Source organism: Papilio polytes, unplaced genomic scaffold (genome assembly GCF_000836215.1).
Source record: "Papilio polytes unplaced genomic scaffold, Ppol_1.0 DF824169.1, whole genome shotgun sequence".
Classification (NCBI taxonomy): Eukaryota; Metazoa; Arthropoda; class Insecta; order Lepidoptera; family Papilionidae; genus Papilio; species Papilio polytes.
This window is the reverse complement of record NW_013525035.1, coordinates 1,799,736-1,823,202: the sequence shown is the minus strand read 5'-3', so window position 1 is coordinate 1,823,202 and position 23,467 is coordinate 1,799,736. Positions and strand designations below refer to the sequence as shown.

At 33.2% G+C, this 23,467-nt stretch overlaps 1 protein-coding gene across 2 annotated transcripts in view; it reads left to right on the top strand.

Annotated features, from left to right (window-relative positions):
* LOC106111393 (protein pangolin, isoforms A/H/I/S) overlaps nucleotides 1–23,467 on the top strand; it is a 123,658-nt gene that overhangs the window by 34,966 nt on the left and 65,225 nt on the right. For both annotated transcript variants that reach the window (XM_013293459.1, XM_013293458.1), the window contains exon 3: nucleotides 22,115–22,178. In XM_013293459.1, coding sequence (XP_013148913.1) covers nucleotides 22,115–22,178 — 64 coding nt within the window. The remainder of the gene's footprint in view (nucleotides 1–22,114; nucleotides 22,179–23,467) is intronic.

Here is a 23,467-nt window from a genome sequence, read left to right as displayed (position 1 = left end):
ACTCATATTCTCGAACAAATGTTATCTCTCCTCTTTTGTTTGTTTGTAGTATCATTCGGCCGGGGAACCGAACGCACGACCAGTCATACTGACCCACACCATGCAGTATCACACACTTACCTCTACACAATCGCTCGGATCACGTTGAACTGGACAGTTTCTTCTATGTTCTTATTTAAATCTAAGTATGTTGTTTTGGATGTATGATTTCTTTTATGAAACACGCTTTCATGTTATATTCACATGTGTTAAAGCTTGTGTTATTTTGATTTAGATATTTACTCATACGTACGAGGTGTTTTGTCTGACCATCACGCAATACGCTATTGAGGTAGACAGCACTGTGAAGATGATGATGCAAAGAAAGTCATTTATTCTGAAGATTCGAATTATTTTATCATTACTTAGTGATTCTCTAAGGATTAACTAAGTTTCACATAGATCGGAAACGCATTTCATGAAGTTATCTAACCAAAAACACTTAACAAAATTTTAAAACCTGGAAAATCTGCTATTAATGTTGGCACGTATTTCAATAATATTGTAACTAAACGAGCCAATTTTTGTACCAAGGGACTTTTGAGTAACGTTAAAAAACAATTGGACTTCGTTTCTTTTCGACATATGAGACTTCTTAACACTACTATGTAATGGTTTAAACAACGCAAAAGGGCACAGAGAACGCATTGTTTGTTTATAAACAGGGTCAAATATAAATTTATCACAAGCAGCGATAGCGTATTTATGTGACTTCGTTGTGTCCGAACACGCATGACCTTATATTTTTTATCTAAAACGGTCATTATTTACGAGTATTTCGATTTATGTGACAGTTTAAAAAAGCTTATATATTGATTCTATTGTATCCCGAATCTGGTGGAATGAACTTAACCAAATTGTAGGTAGAATTTACATGGGTTTTGAGTTAGCACGTGGGGCACAAGAGTACTCGTGTTACTGATGTGCCAACTCAAATTAAACACATACCTAAATGTACCAAAACATTTGACATTTATAAACATTTAAATTACCGTAAATCATTTGTACAAAACAACTAACGACCGTCTAACTCTACAAGATTTATTAGCAATCACTATTTGTATTAAAACATCAGTAAAGAGTAACAAATTGCAGAGGTCACGGTTGGGCCGGGTTTTCGAGCACCACGATGAAAGCAGTCTCAACGAAGATTGATTTAAGACATTAGTCTATGTACGCCATAGCGTGGTTACTTTTTCGTGGAACGATATAACTAACATAACCCAGCAAGATTGTGATGAGTGGTCAATGATTTATATTATTTTTATGCGCAATAGAATGAATCATAAATGAACATTCAACAGTACCTAGATGTGTCTATTTCTGAAAACAAAATCGTTAAAAAAATATCGTCATTTATTTTTTTATTAATCTCCATTAAAGTTATTAACAAATCCATTAACATTATCTATAAATAAACAAGCTAATGCCCTTCCAGCGAGCTAATGGATCATAAAATTACTTCAACACTTGCATATCGTAAACATTTTCAAGTAATAAATATTTTATACTTCGCCCATGTAAAATCTTATATTGTGTTTACATTTACGTATATTAATATCGAATGAACAGCTCTGTATGTAATATTACCATGACAATATCGTACCTCCACAGTGTTCGAAAACCATAAGAATATACTGTTACATAGTTAACTTGCAAATGTAATAGAATTCTTAATACAAACTTATCCAAAAAACCCCTCTTCCCATGAGTATTTGTATTCAAATTAAAATCATATATCTTAACGTGTTTCATTCGAATTCCATTGAAATTTATTCTAGAAAATAAAATTAAAAGCCATGCACGCACCTAATAAAATGTGAGTTTAATGCATTTCCTACATTCATGGCGACCCAGACCCGCAGTGGATAATTTGTCACGGAATGTGTACACTCTAATTAAATGGAATAAATGTATTCAGTCCCGTGCGTAATCTCATAAACTGACGAGATGTTTCGCTTTTGTAATATAACGAGATTTTATCGTAAAAACCGAGAATAAACCGATATACACAACACCTGCTCAGTCAAACACGGCCCGTGATCATTATGTTAATGCTCCTCGGAGAATATGAACTCCTTCCGAGCGATAATAACCCCTATCCTCATAACGTTTTATGTTAAAATTGATCGCGTTGCGATGTAATAAAGCCTGAAGAAAAAAAATCAAACCGTGTCGAAACGAACGAGGTATCGAACGGGCGCCAATTAAACGAAATTAACGCTTATTCCGTGTGTCATAAATCGATATCACGCTAACCGAGGACCTACCGTTACACCCTTAAAGGATTCGACGCGTCGTAACACTGCACCCGCCAGTATGCACAATAACGGACCTTGTTTTGAAAGATGAAAGTGTCAGAATTACGTAACGGTGGAAGCGCGAGTTACGCCCTGCTAGAACGCCCTTTCCCTTAACAAGAATGAGTGCGACGGCTCGATACGCATATCGCTTGCGAGAGAAAGAGGCCAGACAAACATAGCTCTCGAAAAACACTTGTGAGATAACAAAGGCTGACTTCCACGAAGACGTCCAATAATTTGTCTTTTTAATTTTACGGCGGACTGCCATAGCTTTTAAATAATAGTTGTTTTTTTTTACTCTACAAGTCGACCTCGGTCAGCCCATTAGGTCGGGAGAGTGCGGTGTATTCGGAAACTCATTACGACTCTTTCGCTGTGAAAAACTCTTTTATGACTTATTGTTCCTACGGCCTTGCACGAGTATTACCTACTCGTAGCAAAAAATAAAGTTCTTTGACCATCGCAGTATTACTGAACGCCTGTTTCTTGTACTGTTAAAAGAAGGGGTCAAAGAACTCTTTAATTATGTTTATTTAATTTTTATAAAAATATTCCAACTAAGTAAAATAAAATGAAACGAACATAATATAAAGGAAATCGGAACCAGTTCTTCCTCCTATCGTTTTAGTTGTAAAAACACTCGTTCCATTTAATAATATTACCAATTAAATGCCGAGAACTACAGGTCGTCAACTTTAGTGATGTTACTGTCATTGATTATCGAGTACAATACGATAAAGCGAGTGCATATTGTCGATTAACTCGGAGAACTACCTATCGAAGATTAGAAACAAATGATGGAAAAGTTGTACTTTTATTTGTTTTTCTACTAAGGGGCTCATAGTGATTCATTGTATCTGGTCTGGCCTAGATCTGTGTTCGTTTAGTTAAATCTCCTTCAAACCAGATGTCAAATTTGCATGCAATTGAAACATTACATAGAATAAGTATCCACGACAGTTACGTTCTATTTCTGTCAGAGAATATACGATGAACTATTTAGACATATGTTGCTCTCTTAAGAATAAAACCAACATGAGATTTGCTTGTTAATTAAGATAAATTTATCTTTAGCTTTTAAATAAATACAAAAGCAGTTACTCCAGTTTTAAGAAAAATAATCGGAAGGTACAACGTTTGTCATAACTAATTTCTGGTATTTCTATGCTACTAATTGTTTTACTAATAAGTCACTACTTAACACGCATTTTTTAAATACGTATTAAGTAAAATATTAACTTAATTGACAGTAAAAAGTATCGATAAAACTTTTTTATGTAAGTGGACATCACTATAGCAATCGTCCACTCGTATTCGGGAATGGTGCGCTGATTCGATTTTTTAATTGTTTCGACCGGATTTCGTACGTTAATGACCGGTGTTTTGTTACGAATTAAATGCATTTCGATGTTACGAACTTAGAAATGTTGACGTTTAATATATCGAATATTTTTTAATCGAATTATATGTCAATTATCTATCAAACTTTCCATACTATGATAAATAAGCATATAGCCCTGTTCCAATTTCATAAGGCATTATTATTTAAAGGGCTACTTTTTTAAAATAATCGTATTTATTCAGAATGCATTTCCTTAATCTCTATTTTTATTGTTATAGTTTAAAATATTCAATCTTTCTCATCAAACCTTTATTATGGTTTAAGGATTTTATTTCATCGAAAGAGTTTTATCGTGTCCATTATAAAAGGCAATAAGAGGTCGGTCAGAAAACTAATTATTCCCACAAAGATTTAGTATTAGTTCAGATTATACAAGTGGTATTATGGTAACCCCATTCGGCGCGCGGCCGGAACTTGTTAATGAGCGATTAGTGTTGCCAGTTAAGGATAATACTTTAGTAATAATAGCTGGGGTGTTGCCGAGGGTCATTTCAATGGGGTGGTTTTTGTGGCTATAATTTACATTATTTTCAATCGTTTATGTCTCGATTTGACATTTTATTAAATGTTGAATTAATTTTGTTTCATATCACAAATGTTGATGAAAAGAAAATAATTTATTAAATATTAATGTTTTTCGGATTTAATAGTATATTGGAATAATATACAAAGTCATTTGAAGTCGTAAATTTGAATTTTGATACTCGGAGTCACAAAGAATAATAAATTCAAACGTTAATAACTACTTACAATGGCTTTTTAAAAAATAAATCTAATGGAAATCGAAGCTTATTAACGATTCGCGTGAACTTTAAGGTATAAAAACGTCTAAGAAGCGAAGTTTAAGTTTCGTTTAAACAATTTTCATCTTTAATCTGTAAGAGAAAAAGTTTAATATACATCGTCTATAATTAGAGTTTCGTAATTCACGTCAAATCTAGCTTAATCCTTGAATAGCTCCATATTTTATACTCAATTTAGTGTTGACAGCTGTTTTTGAATAGTTTACGAGCAGTTAACTAACGTAGGACCACAATTTGGACCACCCGCGATAGTTTAGTCTTTGGAAGGCCACGTGCAAGAAAGAATGCCCTCCTTCCATGTATACTGAAAACTGGTATCTAATTACCCCAATGACTTTATTCAAAGACATAGGGGTAGGGCTGTAACCAATTAAGGCCCATCAATAACGTAAAGATTATTTCTCGTTTGTGGTAGCATATACAATTGCAAAACCACCATATGTTGATACATATACATATACGAGTACTTCTATACTAATATTATAAAGAGGAAAGATTTGTATTTTTGGATTAGTATTTGATTCACATAAAAATTACTCGGCCGTTTCTACAAAGTCTTTCCATATCTAAAAGGTAACATAGGCTGTATTTTGTATAATTTTCTAATTTCATGCGGGCGAAGTCGCAAGTTACAGCTAGTAATTATAATTTCTTCGTATCAATGGTGTAAGTAAGAAAACGTTTTAGAGTTAAAGAAGGGGGGTCCAAGTTAACAAGGCTTTGGCAACGAACTGACCAACAAGCTAACAAGTCGAACGCTAACAGTGGAAATAAAAGGTTGTGCGTGATGCACACAGCGCCCGCGGCGAGATGCGCGCACGCATGTACCGATAGCAGAAAAAGTTTACAAAATTTATTATTTGTCATTCTAATTAAAACGTACTTTTAAAGTGTTCTTTATTACCATTTTATGTGCACATTATATTCATACATATTTTTAGTATTTGCAATCCCTTTTGAACAAACTATATTGTTCTTTGCATGAATACTAAATTAAATGTTAAGTAGTATTTTACTCACACGCAACACGTTTAACTTTTCGTTATTCATCTATTTCTGTTTACGAATTGTCGTAAGCACGGAAGGTACTCAAGGAAGTTATTTTACTAAAGAATTTGTCCGAAACGTTATACGTATAAGTGTTTCCGTTGTTTGCTGACCGTAGCCCAAAAAAGCGGGGGAAAGAATGGGCTTTATTTGTTCGGTGCGCGTCGCGAGTGACGGAGCGACGAGGCGAACGCGTGTGGCCAACACCGGTAGCGAGCAAATATCACTGTTGACCGTACCCCTTGCCCCCGCCGAAGAAATCCGTCTTGTTTGCTGACTGTACATAGCTACCTGCGCGCCTATCATCCATCGTGACTTAGTTTTTAGTTCGATTCAGTTTTTACTCTGTTTACACTTTTTATCAATCTAAAAATATATTACTATCTTAATTGTAAATATTAGTTATGTTACGCTAAGGAAAATAACGTTATGCGTTTGTTTTTAAATTATAAGTTAAGGTACCTAAAAATATATACGGTCAATTTGTTCACGCAGTTTCCAGTGTATTATCTAAAAACAAATGAATGGAAAACCTAAACATTGTTTTTTAAGAACCAGTTGACATGAATAAAATCCTTCATCCGAACCGTTATCTTAATTAATCCAGCTTCTTATCTAAACTACAAAGTAATGAGAATGAACAGGGCAAGTAAGTTTATCATTAGTTTATTTTTAGTAATGTCAATGTACTGAAATGAAAAGGTAAACACCATAGTTATGGAACCCTGTGATAAAGGATTTAAACATTTACAAGGGAAGGAATCTCGCATTTTAGATTTGAACAAAACCATCAAAAACTGTAGTCTAGTTGATATACCCGCACGTCAAGTGGTTTAATATTTTTAAAATGTTTCTAATGTCTACTCTATATTTTTTCAATCTTTGATCGGATGGAATCTTAAATGAATGATATAACACATCCATTTAAAAGTGTGCTCACATTTCGCAGCTCTGTGGCGCGATGTTATCGGATTGCCAGTCATGTGCCCTAACGAACCTGGTTCGTTTTTTTCCCAACCTCCATAGGTACGGGGTTCATTCTCATTTGTTTTGCCCCAACCTATTGATGCTCTGTGTTTTGGTAGTGCTTTACGGGTTTCCTTTTATGAGTAAGGTTTCCTTGGAACAATTTTATTATTACTATAATTAATGAGGGTCTGATTTAATAAAAGATTCGTAGCAACATAAAGTAAGTATATTATTTTGAGTATCGTATGTTCTAGAAAAAAATGTCTGATAATTCAAAACTTGATAGTTTCTAGTTGCGTTTATTTACGAGACCATAAGTGTAGATTTAGTATCAAAAATACTCTAAGGGTTTACTTAAGTAATGCGGCATTTACAGTCAGGATGTATAACGGTGATTCGAGTGATATTTTTTTACGTAAGTTTTATTTTTCTAGGTAGTAAATATGATCATGTGTATATTCCTTTACATATCACTTGTAACTCGAGAGGCATTCGATTTTTCTCCCATTCCCTCTCGAGGTAAGTAGCTCAACCCTAAAGAACTGTTGGTGCAATTACTTAAACGTCCACTTGTAACCAATTTGTTGAAACACGAGGGGTTAACTTTTTCTACCTCTTATACCACTGCATCGTATTCGACATTGTACAACTTTTTTAAACATCTTCTTTGAAAAGTTTGATTCAATACTTTTTAGTAAATGTATATTATGACGGCAATAATAACTTGTGATATCGCTTAGTTAGAGCGCGCACACCTTCGATTAAACTATCGCACAACTGTTTAGTCGCGCTTTGAATTCTATAAGCTTATGATGTGCGCACACTCCTGGATTTTTAGTTGCAACTAAACAGTTGAATTTGCTGCGAAAAAATCGACAAACGACAGAAGTTGTGCGATGTTTAGTTAAAAGTGTTCGCGCGCCTTTACTAATAAAGACTAGTAGGTATAAATTAAATAATTTTTTGTTAAACATATTGTGAATTTTGTACATTTTTTTGTCACAGACATTATAAGGTACGGTTTTCGCTTTCACCCCATTCTTTATCTGTGGAGGATTAAAAAGGACAAGTTTTTTACCGTGTCGAAATCTGAGGGCAATATTTCTTATCTGCACTACACCCACGCGTAAGTCCCCGTTATCTCTTGAAACCAAAATATTTGAGCACTCGGGATTTCTGTTGACCCAAGATATAAATACGAGTGGATTTTAAAATGGTGACTCTCCACTTAACTTATGTAAGACATCCATTTAGCTGTGAACCGTCACGGCTTGTTTAATCAAGGATTTAAAAGTTAAACCCAAGCCATATCGCTAAACAGACTGATCTTGATCGTTTTAGGGTTCCTAATGAGTACGGAGGAACTATGACATTTGAGGAACTGTACCTCGGTTTAAGAAAACTGCTCGATTTCTCTAGAATGATTCTTGACCAATCACAATTCTGTAATAGGGATGAAAAATACGGCGAAGTATTGTGTTAAAATCATTTTATCATAACAGATCTACAAACATTTCAGTACGCCAGTATTTAATAATGAATCTATCTTCAAAGGTCAAAGATATGTCATGTGTCGCTTATTCAATATCTCGTGTCCTTCGTATCACTTTATCTCGATTGCTTATTTTAGCGAGAAATGTAAAAATAAACAAAACACGGCAAACATTTCCGGTATGGTACATTGTTGGTAACATACTTGGAAGTAAAGAAATATCCTAGTTACAAAATTGGTTAACTCATTTATTTAATACGAGAGAGAAAATAAATAGAATATAAATAATAAGATAGAAGCTACAGTATTTAACAAATGTAAACCAAAAAAACAAATATCACATTTAGAATTTTTAATCGTGAAATTGGAAGATAAAAATAATTCTATGTAATCCTATTATTAGACGTGAATTTAAACAAGCATTATTGATTAGAAGACAAATACAATCATGTGCCCTAATCGGAAATTAATTACAGACATTCTGTCCGTGTGTACGAGCTTAAATTATACAATCTAATTACCGGATGCCTTAACGTAATCAGACGGACTATGCATTAACTTGACACTATAAGATTATAATAGGGTTATACCTGCCTACCGAAAACAACTCTGATACATTATGTAGGACTGCATTGATATTTCTGGAATATTTTTCTGTTTAAAAATGTAATAAAGCGTAAACACACACTACATCGTGGCGTAGCATGTCAGCAATCGCAGCATATTTTTGAATAATTATTCCACGTTATTAAGAGGGAAAGAAACCATAAAGTACAAGCTGCCAACATTAAAGAAGCAATGTTATTATTGGTAACGGTAATTGTGTCATTTGCAATTGTGAATTTGACAAATGTAAATAATAAAATAAAGTTTTTATTTTATGCAGCTGAATCCATACGGGAACAGCTAGTGTGTTATAAAAACCCCGTTCAATGCGAAGTGATCACTCAAAAGTGATACATCATTGAGCGGGGCATAACAGCTAATTAAGAAAATAATTTAGCAAAGCCTCGGGCGTCGGTGACTCGGTCGAGTTGTAAATCATCTCGCAAACTATACTCGTTTCCTGTGCACGCCCGCTTTTGAGAGACAATACAATGACGAATGGGAGCCGCTTTTGGTTGAAGTCACATAATAATGGATTAATTAATTCTATTTATAAAAACTATCTTTCACCCTCTACTCCATCCCTTTGAAATAAAAAAAAACAAAAGTGAGAAGCCTATGTGTTCTTTCAGACTATCCTATACATCTATACCAAATTTCATCGAAATCCGTTCAACCGTTTTAGCTTCAAACTCTAACAAACATTCATCCATCTAAACATTCGCATTTACGAGTATAATATCCATCATCATCATCATCACCAGCTCACTATACGTCCCCACCGAGGGGCTCGGAGCCTACCCTAAAGTCAGGGTGACTAGGCCATAGTCAACCACGCTGGCCAAGTGCGGGTTGGTTGACTTCACACATATCTTTGATTTTCTTCTCTGATATGTGCAGGTTGCATCACGATGTTTTCCTTCACCGTAAGAACGTCGGGTAAATTATGTACATATGAAAATTCGAAAAATTGAAAATCACATTGGTACATGGCGGGATTCGAACCCAAGACCTGTAGATTACAAGTCAAGTGGTTAAACCACTGAGCCACCGACGCTCTGTAGTATAATATTAGTATGATGTTATTCTTTCCATGCTCTAATCTACCGACTTACAAAGTCTTCTCAGACAACTACATTTTTGGAAGTCTGACTCGAAGTTTATTATTGCTTTACTAAATCAGGAGTGAAACTTAATCTGTTTTATGGTTATGACTAGATGCGGTAGTTTTACAGTTGGCTTGTACATTTAAACTGACTAATGAGAAACGGTTATCCTAACGAGCATCCGATGTGCCACGTGGTCCGTGATGCGCGGTGCGCTAGGCGCCATAAATACAGACCTCGTCTGCGCCCGACCAGGTAGGCACCAAACGAGATGGATCCTTTTTTACTGACAACCAAAAGTGTATTATATTTTGAACTTTATTCTTAAACGATTAAGGTAAAGAATCCAAAAATATCGCATACAAGTCATTTACATATTTCACTTTGTGCTTTCTCGCTTCTGAAATAAAGCTCCTTTTATGCTATAGCCTTGTAACTTCTTTTAAAAAATGCATTCTAATTTGAACTTTATGTTTTTCTTGTTAAGGTTAAATTTTACTTGTCATGTATAGTATAGTTTTTTCTGGTTATACCAGATTTTGGTGTTTCTTTTAGATCTTTTTTGTGACAGCGAGTTGACCAGGCTCGGTGCGGTGGGTGTTTTGCGGGGTCAGCGATGTAATAACTGTAAATTATCCTCTTTGAGTTTATTGAAATTCGCCCGGACGCGTTCTAATGGGAGATTTTTATTGTCGCACGTTCGACGTACTCGGTTAATGCACTTGCTTGTATCGGGTTATGACGGGTTTTAAATAGACTTTGCTTTGTTAAATTACCCTGTGGCTTTTATGGTAAATTGTTGGACGTCGTAACCCCAGTACCAAATTATAAGTTTTCAAAACTAGTTTTTTAATATCCCTAGGTATAACTTAACAAATTTTATTTCCTATAAGAAAATTAAATGGACCGGAAACTATTTTTTTTTTAAATTTCATGAGGTTATACAAAATATTGTTAAGATATTTGTTATCTATAATAATAAGCGAAATTTTATTTATATCAAGATTTTTTTATCACTGCATTCAATGACGTTATTCAATATGACGTTCTTAGAAAACACGATAAAATAATTCAACTCATAATGTCGAAATCATTTGATAATTTAATGGATTTTGATATAATTTTCAATGTCACTTTGATAAGTAATTAACCGTTAATTATAATCTGTCAAATTTTAGATAACATCAGTTATTACAAGTTTCCGGTTTAAATTTGGTATCACTTACATATCTTTAAAAAGTAATATTAGTTCCGGTATGTTATAGAAATTCTCTTATTTTATAAATAATATAGTCCATTTCTAAATCGGCAACAAATCCTCATGATAATGTAAATATGTTGGAGAATGTCGTAAGCCACAATTTAGCGATTTACACCTTGGCTTTTTTTAATTGATTTTTTTCGTACATTAGAAAAAATAAAGACTAGATTTCGTTGTCCTAGTCCTTAGTTACAGGTATGGAGCCAAGGAAACACTGAATGATAAAACTGTAGTCTAGAATAAAGAAACTCTATTCAATTCTATTCAATGTTCGTGTTTAATGCGTTGTAATGTAGTTTTAACTTTAAAGTTTGGTCTTGCATATTTTGCGTAGGATTCATCATCATCATCCACTTGCCCTTATCCCTTATGGAGGGTCGGCACAGTATGTGCTGCTCTTCCATACATCTCTATCAGCCGTCATATCTGAATCCACTCCTTTCTTAAGCATATCCTCTTTCACACAATCCATCCATACTTTCTTCGGTCTTCCTCTTCCTTTGTAGCCATCCACATTCAATCTTAACACTTTCTGGTTTATGTCCTCATCATTTCGTCGCATAACATGACCATACCACGCTAACCTTTTGCTTCTCAATTTCTCCACCACTGGCGCTACTTTCAAACTTCCTCTAATGTACACATTCTTAACTTTATCCATTCTTGTCACACCACACATCCATCTTAACATACGCATCTCAGCCACATGCAATCTCTTTTCGTCCGCAACTTTTTTGCGTAGGATTCATCAGGTAGAAACAAGGTTAAAAGAAAATCAAAACTTCACAACGTTCAAATGACTTACGAAACATTACACAGAAATGTAAGCAACGTTGTTTTGTAGGCTAAGAGCTGAGCTTTAGTACAATTGTAATGAATTCTCGCCCGACAAGAGTGGCAATAAAACAGTGGAGTGTCGCCAGCTCTTTGTTCCGGCTGCCTCGGAGGGGTCCGAAACGAGCCTTGTTCACACCTACATATTGTTATGTACAAAACTCTAGTTAAATTTCTTAGTCAGCTGAATTTTGTGATGCTTTGTAAATGTTAATGAGATACCTATATGTTAAAGATATTTAAAAAACGATTTTCTTCCTTGCGTGATTACTTTTTTATTCATTTAGTGATCTAATATCCAACTAACAGTTGTCAGTATCTAGATTCTATATGATCGAGAAGTTCCAAACATAACAATAATTGACATTAGTGTTTAAAGAATTTATTGCTCTAGAAATATCTTTGTATCTAGCTATTCATTTAAAACAAGCATTAACCCACTGAGCCTTCATTCTAAATTAACCTATAGAAATGAGACAGCAATATTTGTAGTATAAGAGGGAGTGAGACGGATGCAGCTCGAGGCTAATCCTTCGATTCAATGCTAATGAGACTGGGAGGGATCTAATTGCGTGTGAACGCTCAAACGATGTGATAATACCTATACTTGTCTAAACATTGATTGTAGTGACGTGATAAATAAAACTAAACGTAGAATTTCACTGTCGTGATCTTCGTCTATAACTACAGTAATTATTTGTTTATAACCAAATTTATAAACAGTGGAAGCTAACCGTGAATGTGTTAGTAAGTTTTATAGTTTTGGCCATACAAACTAATATTTTTGTTGTTAAAGGGTTGAATATGGCAATGAACTGTCTATTTGAATTGACCAACTAACCAGATCGAATCATATCAAGTCCGGTCGAATATTTGCTCAATGACGCAACAATAAAAGTCAACTTCCACTATTTATCTTACGGAACGATTCGTGACCATCGAAAACCGGGGTTACAAAAAAAAGAAAGAAAAACGTGGTCCGGTCCGTTCTGAGAAGTGAACTTGTTAGTATTCCCATTTATTACTCCGCGGGTAACAAAACCGGCATCCCAATGTTAATATTAAAATATGAAAAATCAATTATTTGCATTATTGCGAAATTTCATATCAGTAAAGCAGTTCTGTTAAATGGACGTGCGTGTTAATTCCCTTTTTTTTATTATTGCCAGAATTTACAACGCACGATTACGGTAAATGGTACAGCGTAAACGCGTTAAATATTTTTGCTTTTAATTTGCCTTCAATTTCATTACCTGTTTTCATTTATTTGCATACTATGAAGTAAATAAAGACGTTGCCTATTAGAAATAACTTTTATTTATATGTTCACTATATTATTTGCGTTCTAAAGAGTCGAACTAGAAATTAATAGTAAGTTGCTTACGACTTCGCCCACGTAGAATTTAAAAAATAATAAAAACATAGCTTATGTTACTCACAGATAAGTTACCTTTCTAATGGTGAAAGAATTTTTAAAATCGGCCAAGTGTTTTTACGTGAATCGAATATATAAAAAAATACAAATCTTTCCTCTTTATAATAATAGTATAGATTACTCATGTTAGTGCCTTAAGATCATAAGCACATTGAAACTACATATGTACACAGTTGAACCTGACACTATTAGACTAGGTGTAAAGTAACAAAATTAAATTATAAAAGTTCTTTTAATGATCGGCTCGGTGTTCCCGCACTTTTTAAATAAAAAAATGTATATTACAGTAAAAAATGTTAAGTAATCTTTATTAATTACAATGTATTTTTGCAATTACATAAATGAGTTAAATTTACACACCATTTCATTTACAAAAAACATAATTTCATTAATTACGTAATGCGTAATTTTATCCTTGATGCTTTTAATTTTAATATTCAATTCCGGTTCCACAAAAAGCCACCGTTCGAATACATATCCGATTAATTATTTTAACATATGTAATTAGTTTCATTTGCATTCAGTTCAGAAAATCAACATCGATATTTTTATCGATTCAATAATCGTCCGCCCTATCTGACTTCTCGATTTTATTCGTAATTTTTTCGAATCGACCAGTGACCGTATCTTCGTCCCCGTTTATAAACAAGAAGATAAGATTGTGTCATTTGTTAACAACGTCGATTACAATTATATATGGTCAGTTTCAAGTGTGCGTTGGAATTTTGTAAAACGACATTCGTTTATATTAATTTTTTTGGAAAGTTCACGACCAATCTTAAGATTTTTTTGTTTAAGCCTGATTATCATTATAGAAATTTTTACAATTTCATGATCGTCGTTTTCATAATAGAAAACTGCTAAATTTGCTTCTTGTCTATACTAATATAATAAAGCGAATCACATACTTGTTTGTGGCTTAAGATGTCAGCAATTACAGCATATTTTAAAAAAATTGTAATAAAAAGCCCTTCACTTAAGTCACTTTTAAGGCTGTATATTTTCACGCTATTAAACTTGTGTGTAAGTAAATTGGATAAAAACCCTAATGTGGGAAAGAGACTATAAGCTGCTGCCAACATCAAGGAAGCAAGGTTGCAATGCTGTCATCATGTCATCATTTCATGCTGATGAAATCGCACGGGAACAGCTACTTAGCTTACCTAGCTACTAGTACAGCAGCTTTTATGATAAAGTTCATAGTTTATTGTACAAAAAAACAGTAGAATAAAACGTAATAATCGTATTCGATATATGTATGTAAAATATAGTAAAAAGTACTCATAACATCGATCGTGTTTTCCATGTAATAGTGTTGGAAGCGATGTTAGTTACGAAACGCATTACGATAGTCGATGTGCAGATAAGGCCGTCAAATGGACTATTTGTGTACGTACAGTATCGCGACATCGATCACCGTCGCACACGGATTATGATACCAGAGATTTGCACAGATTAGCACAGGGGTATTCCGATTAGAGATCCTCATCTAATAAAACTTGATAATACTTTATTACTTTCAGTAATTCTAACTCCTAGACTAGATCTGACTTGAAAGTTACTCTGTGTTGTTTGAGATTAATCCCTTTGAATTATAATATTATCATACTGCTGTTAATAAGAGCGTCGGTGGCTCAGTGGTTTAAGCACTTGACTTGTAATCTACAGGTCTTGGGTGCGAATCCCTCCATGTACCAATGTCATTTTCGATTTTTCGAATTTCCATATGTACATAATTTACCCGACCTTCTTACGGTGAAGGAAAATATTTAGTAAGCTGGAGATGAAAAATGAATACTAATATTATAAATGCGAAAGTTTTTTTTAAAATCTATTTGTTATTTGTGGATAAATAATTTTTTTAATCAAATACTTTTACTCTAAACGTACATTTTTATCTTAAAATGTGTCCGTGAACTTAAGTGGGTTTCTTAAAGATTTCATGTCGACAAAAATAGAAGACTTGGCTAGTTAGGCAGCTATCTAGCGCTACGAGTAGGCTCTAGTGACACGAAAGCTCTTACCAAGCTGGTTATAATACTAGCAGAGACAAACTACCTTTTATATTAATATGCCTTATTTTAAATTTGTAAGAATCTTTTATCAGACTGCTTTGTGGAAAAACATGGGTTTTTAATACCTTTGTCAACTTAACTATGTTAATAAAACCTAATATTAAGTGAATTAACAATGTGTCTTTATTTTACTCGTAATAAAAAATTACTTTCTAAAAATCCTTTTTCAATATGAACCAACTCCATTTTTTTAGTTATTCAACAATTCATACCGTAAACTGAGTTTTCTGATTTCACTGTATTTTTTTAAAAAATCTCAATGGTTTGGGTTGATCGCCTTGATAAACTACATATACCGTAAAAGAAAGGGTTTCGAAGTTTCGAGATAAGATCACTTTTATACAATACGTACTCAAGGCACGTTTAAAGATGCTCCAGAATTTGGCGCATAACGACAAAAACGTCGCACAAGAAACATTAAAAAACACGCATCACTCAAAGACATAAATCTTATTTCTTACTTCTTACTAATATTATAAATGTGAAAGTTTAGATGGATGGATGGATGAATGGATGTTTGTTAGAGTTTGTACCCTAAACGGCTGAACGGATTTCGATGAAATTTGGCATAGATGTAGAGGATAGTCTGGAAGAACACATAGGCTTTTCTTGTTTGTTTTTTTTTTCAATTCCACGCGGACGGAGTCGCGAGCAACAGCTAGTTATTAAATAAACATTAAACACATTTAAAATAAATATCTACTTGTAAAATAGCAAATACAAAATGCAAATATCACAAACAAGATAAACCAATATAACGCACATCTTAATTGCGAGTAAATAATTTCTAGACATTTTTTCCTGATATGCCTGACCAATTAAAGAAAATAATACATCTCAATATCAGATCTCGTTTACACGCAATATAATAACGCTTTTAAAGTCTAGGTTCAGAGCTATAGATAAATGACATCGCTAGTTGCACAGAATGCGGACAGCAAAAAGTCCATCAGTTGTAAGTAAAATCGCTAACCAAGATAGTATTGAGTGATCAAGGGTAATAACCAAAAGGATACGGGAATTAGTCATAATAGCAATGAGAGTCTGTAGACATGTGCAATTAGAGACGAGTTACCTACCTTTTTTGACTTCAGTATTTTTTGAAAATAAATTGGCCATATATTTTTTGTATTATGAATATTCACACGACAACCTTCAAGCCTTAATATGTGGAAACTGTATTACAACTTTTTTCAACTGTACTAAAAAAAATTACACGTGTCACTATAAAACCAAACAACGAAATTCAACGATAATAGTTCTAAGTAAACAAATGTTAATAAAATACGATGTTCACCATTACGACTATTTAAGGTATAGTTTTATAGACGCGTGCGGCGTAACGGATACGAGCACATTCCAGTGAAAAAGCGTTTATTTATCGAATTGATCGATGGCCGCCGTCAGGAACGCTCCACCTTTAACATATCCTAGGAAATCGTTTAGATTATTCTCCCGTAATTAAATGTGACATTTAAAGGGAACCTTAATTGCTCATTATCTGTTACTTCGACGCGTGCTGTTGCAAAAAAATCTTGTAAATGACAAGATAACGTTCATTAGAATGATAGCAGAAGGTGCATTTAGTTGTTGCTTTGACGTACGATGGATAAATGTACTAATAGATTTACTTTACTGGCTTATTTCAGACTGTACAGAGAAGAGCATAAAGCGAATTACAACCTTGAGTATGACGTATGTAGTTCATTTTTCAACAGTACTTGTAATAAATATGATTCTTTTTAGAACATTTTAGATTAATGGGAGGTTCAGGGGTTGCCCTTGACTTGTAATCTGCAGGTCTCAGGTTCAAACCCTGCACTACCAATGTGTTCGTTGAACTACGAATTTCATGTGATATTTGTATTATATGTACATTTATCAGACGTTCTTACAGTGAAGCACATTTCATAGAATTTCAAGGATATGTGTGACGTCAATCCTCATCACACCAGCCTATTTGACTATGGCCTAATCACCCCTAACTTCGGTAGGCCTCCATCCCTTCAGAGGGGGATAGTGGAGTAATTTGTAGGAAAAATCGAGATAACATAACAAGGTTTGTAAGACAAAATGAATGGAATTATTTAAAGTGTACATGTGTTTTTGTATAAAGGCGTTTGTTGACAGAAGCGAAACTCCACACAATTACATCCTGATCTTGTTACAGTGCGGAAAAAATCAGAGATTTTTATTTTAATCGTCGTAATAAAATTTGCAAAACACATTTTGTTTAATGTGTTAAATAAATGCATACTTTACCAAGCGTAAAATAAATGCAAGTAGGTAATAATAATTAAAATTTTTAAACGTATAATTCCGTTGTTTTTGTAAATAATCAGAAGTATTTAATTTAATCTGATACAGTAATATATCTCGCAATCTACACGTTTATTCAATTAACATTACATCTTGATGCGAGCGTTTTAGATTAGTTTTTGTCCTAAGGTCATGAAAACATTTACGTTTTGTAATTACTGTAATGGATACATTTAATTATAATGCACAAAGTGTACACTTTAGGCCATTAAAAAGGTAATGATTTTGGTATTTAACATCGCAACGACCCGTCTCCAGTTTTTGTTACTATGGGAATGTTTTACATTGTCAATTTAGAGAATCTGTGTAGAGCAAGTAATAAAATATTGGATTACAAAAAACTATAAGTTTGTTTGATATTAAAGGTGTTTTTAGTTTTAAAGAATTTTCTTTAATAACTAATTAGCATTGCCAAGTTGAGAATTTTAAGGTGAAATAAAAATATTTCTCATTCGTAATAACAATACGGTAGCTAGAATTTTTATAGAAAAATCCTTTCGGGGTAAAAATTCGAACAATGGAAGAAAATTACACAGCGTTATTAACGTAAAGAACTATTGTTTAGAACAAAAGCAGCGACCGTGATATTAATTTTAGTCGCATGTTTATTTTAATGTTAGCTCCAATGGAAGTCGACCTTAATCTTTATTTATTTTTTACTACACAGCATTATTAGAAGATATCAGAATATTTATTGAAAACCACATCTATCACGAACTTAAAAGATAAATGGATTTAGTTTGTAGAAAAAAAAATCCTAAAACATACTTGAAGTACTTACTTATTATCAAAGTATATTTAAGTACTGGCTAGAAGTGATATCGAATTTACTTATAAAAATATTTTAATGTCAAACAAACACTACATAAATCTATTACATTGTATTATTGTAATTACAGTCTAAGGAAAATGCATGCATTTAGTAACTTTTCGCAAAATGTCGAAAGTTATTCGGTAAATTAATTTGTAAACGAGGCGATTAAATAGTTATCCTCTTTGTCGCATCGACGCTATGCCATCAAAAAATTTGTCCCCGCACAGGAATTTAATCAAAGCCATCGTGTAGGTAACTACGGACACAAATATCTTATAGGTTAGTTTACATAGGGGCTGTTACTTGGTTTTGTTTAGCTTAACGTTCTGACATTTAGCCACTGGAGTGTGCTAAAATGATGAAGTAACCGTTGCACCTGAGGAGTTATTACAAATATTGATGAGAACGTATTCGTAATTAAAAGACAAAATCTCATACTTCGTTGAGACGTTACGAATACATTCTCGTAAGTGTCATGCAAATGTTCGCAATAAACCCTCTGTTTCAAAACGTAGCACTAGTACACTTGAATAGACAGAAGAAGGTAATTAAACGATATTTCTATTACCTATACATCTTCTTTCCTACCAACTTTCATTTTCCTTATTTTACTGTTTCAGAATAGATCTAAACTCGCTTTATTTGTATAAAAATGTCATTCGTTTAGTTAAAAACCACACAATTTGCATAACTGTGTCACAATTCAGAGAATAATGTAATTAAAGGTTTTTTAGGGGTATTAAAATTCTATAAACCTTTTATTTTGCATTTTACGGAATTTTAGTTACACCAGCTATAGAGGACATGACATGCTCATTTGTTACAACCTTGTTTCCGTCATCAAAGCCTTATTTGTTAGTATTGTCACCTTCATTAACAATACTCAAGTATTTTGCATCTGTTTTCTTTTATAGAGTTTCCCTTTATGGATGTATTTATGTTCAAACGTATAGCGGCTACATAAAAACTGTACCAACTAATATAGCACTGTATAAGGAACACACTCAATGAGCTTTAAAAGGCAGTTAATTGAATTTATTTATATGTTAACTGTTTATCAAATTACTTACTCTCGTGTTTTTATACAGATAAGGGTATCAAACCGTTATAAGTTATCTGAACTCATCATCATCATCAACTTGCCCTTATCCATGCAGGGTCGGCACAGTATGTGCTGCTCTTCCATACATTCTTCCATACATCCTTCTTAAGCATATCCTCTTTCACACAATCCATCTATACATTCGGTCCTCCTCTACCTTTGTAACCACATTCAATCTTAATAGGTTAACTGGCTATAATTTGGCCATCGTTCGTAACTCGAAGACCTAATAAAGCTATGTTGACGTAAGGCTGCTGATCATGAAAGTATACCAGACTCATGTGTAATATTTGTCATATTACAACTGTCTACATACCAATATATGATATTTAAATTATTAAATATCGCTCGTAATCTTATTCCCAATGAGAATCTATAGATCTGTGAGAGCGATGAATGTTGTGCTGGTATTGGTTAATCGATTCGATGCGAGAAAATATTTAACGACTGTTACAAGTTCAACCGATGAATCGATTGCCCATTATCAACACTGTCTATATTTTATCCCACTGTTTAAATTGTAAGAAGGTTTTTAACTTTTTTTTTACCTAATGTTATTTTGTCATCTGTTTGTGGCCAGGAAATTTTATGAACCGTAATCTATACCTGTGATAAAACACGTATAGATATAAGAATTAAAGATTAACCAAGATTTATTGTATAATTCGAATTGTATAAAAATAGCCCAACAATAAATTATTTTTTGCATTCCAAAAGGTTTGAGAATCAATGCCTTTGTTTTTTTTGTCGGTTTTAAAAATGTAATGTTAACTCTCATTATACTTACCGTTAATTTCGATATTTACAGTGAATTAGATATCTATACTATTATAATAAAGCGTAAACACACACTTCTTTGTTGCCTAAGATGTCAGCAATTACAGAATATTTTTGAATAACTCTTTCTTTAATTTTTATTAAAGAAAGAATTATTCTATAAGGCTTTTTAGCCCTACACATGCGTCACACTTTAGGTTATATATTTTCACACGATTAAACTTAGGGGGTAAATATTTTAGATAAAAACCCTAATGTTGGAAACGTACCATAAGTTGCTACCAACATCAAGGAAGCAAGTCGAAGAAGTCGCACGGGAACAGCTAGTAGGTAATAAAAAACAATGCTTGATAAATGATTACCTAAACCCTATAAAAATCACGTACAAAGGTCGAATGACTTAATACGTCAGGGATACTCGTTACCCTTGATTTGGTGTAAGTGTCCGAGTGGGGTAAACTGATTCCGATTTATCCAATTACATACACCCTCCCCTAAAAGGCATTAGTATTAGGGGCTATTCTGGACATCTTACATACGTTAGAAGATAAGAAAGTGGAAGATTTTCTTATAAAATAACTAAACTATGTATATTTTGCAGCTATTGCTCAATAATGAAAACATGGCCATGCCTCACAGATAAATTTCCACCTAAAGGTGAAAGAATTTTTTAAAATATGACCAGTAATTTTTGAGTAATTTCAATACATACAAAAATACAAACTTTCCTCTTTATAATATCAGTATAAATGATTTGGAAGGAAGTTTAGCACTTATGTCATATTCGAGTCAAAAGCCCTAGTTCTTTTGACGTCTTACCATTACAATAAGAAGGGTTTAATGATAATTTAAGTAGTCATTTAGTGTTACTTAACTATTAGCGTTCGCCTTAATAGACTATTGACAATAAAATTAGTTGAAACAACGGCTGGATTACAAAGTATTTCTGTTGTGTCCTTATGATATTCGATTTAGCATTTTCGCTAGCTTAACATTTCTACTGTCTCCTTATAATATAAGCTCTCAAGCTGATCGGCTGTATTGAATGTATGCATCTCGATCTATACAGCGTCTTGTGAAGGATTGAAATGGATTACATGTGCTGTGTACTTAATGGATTGTACTCAAGACTTACGATCTATGCTATTTCCAATATGCTTATATATGTATTTTGTAAATCTGAATTATGTTAGTTTGTACTCTTAAATTTGCAAGCATTAAAAAGAGTAATGATGTTTTATTAAATTCATAGAAAATTCTCCCTTTTGGTAATCTCTTCCTCTCGTAAAATTAAAAACAAATGTATAAATTAAACTTTAAGATTAATAGTGAAGATAATACAATACATAAAAGAGTTTAAAAAAATATGTTACCAAAAATAGCGCATCTCTACAACGTGTATGACAGAATAGCCCTCTGATATCGTGGTGTCATTTCAAACGGTCCATTGGTTCCGTAACGTAAATGGAGGAAATTCGGTTATTGGGATTAATGAAAGCGGAAACATCTCGATTTGTTATGTCCATTATCGACGCTGATATTGTCGAAGTAAAAAGTACTCGATGAATCGAATACCGTCGACCCTTCTTTAGTTTTTCTATCGATTTATTTTGACAGTCCTATGATAAGTTCAACTACGTCTTAATTTGTGTGTGATTTATAATCGTAAATAGGCTTTGATTTTTTATTTCATTGTTTCATGTATAATAATATTTTCTTGTTTGTTTCAGGAAAAGTCTGGCGAACCTTATTCCGGGAAATTATCGGTGAAATCGGATTTAAGTCCTGTTTTCGGTAAGTTTTAATACGTTGAAATTTAATATTTTTTAGTAGATATGACAGAAGATGTACCTATCGTACCGGACACGGTATTTCATGCTTGGAGCACTTTGTAAGATTATCTATTCAAGTACGCTTATCTCACTTAAGTTATGACGAGAATAGTTCATACTTGAATACCCAATTATCAATCCGGTGTGACAAGTCGTTTGACTGGTTCCAGCTGTGTTGCCAGCCTTTGTGTTTATATCAATGTTGATGTCAATATTTATTAATTAATGTTACGCTGGATTTGAGTTTGTAGTTATTTGATAAAATGTGTAAAATGATGGGTTGAAGATACTGTATCCAAGAACGATCGTCCTGTGATACAGTAAATGTAAGGAATAGTTTTCTTATGGTAAAAGAATGTGGTTTAACCCACTACCTTAGTGACCACTGTTTTACAAGCTATTAATATTTGAACCATCGCGTTTTAACTGGCGTTTAATTATTGCCTACAGTTATCAGGTTTATTATAATTTTATTGGGGTTTGAATTTACACACAAAAGTATTGAAAATCAATTCATTGTAAGCACCGAAAACTTTGTAAAAAGAAACGTAATGATTTATTGTTTAATGATAGAATATATGTGCATTAAGTTTAGTTGAACTACGATCTATTAAGTGTACATAAATCGTTCAATGTAGTGATGTGAAATTGATTTCAGTGTAAGTAAGACAAGGTGGGAATTATCACCGGGACTTAATGCCGGGTCTCGGCTCGCGGCCATTATGTGAGAATTATGTGTGTTTTATCGCCAGCTTATAATCATCTGTCACTATCGTTACAATATTTTCGTATAATTTCATCTGGCTCCACCTCTGTTTAGAGATGTTAGTCATATATCGATAAATTTATATTTTTTTAATTGTGATTGGTAATAATCGAAATTCTTATTACAGTGCAAGTTAGTTTTCAATTAATAAGGATTTAGGAATAAGGATTTTTGCTTTAAAATAAAATGTTACGTTTAAAAATCAATTAGAGTAATATGTTGGTGTTAAAGAAAGTAGGTTCCATAAGTATGACTTAAAAACTAAAATGCTTTTGATGTTTTCAGTATTTTGACAGATATTCAATAACAGATACTTTATTAACGGCAACGAATACATTTAACATTTTATTCCTGTAAATTAATCAAACATTTTTTATCAAAACAACAAAAAAAGTTGTGATATCGACACTTTATCGCAGTCTATTATCGACAGCCGCACATCACTAACGAGCCACGGCCGAACGCCTCGTTATTTGTTGTTATTA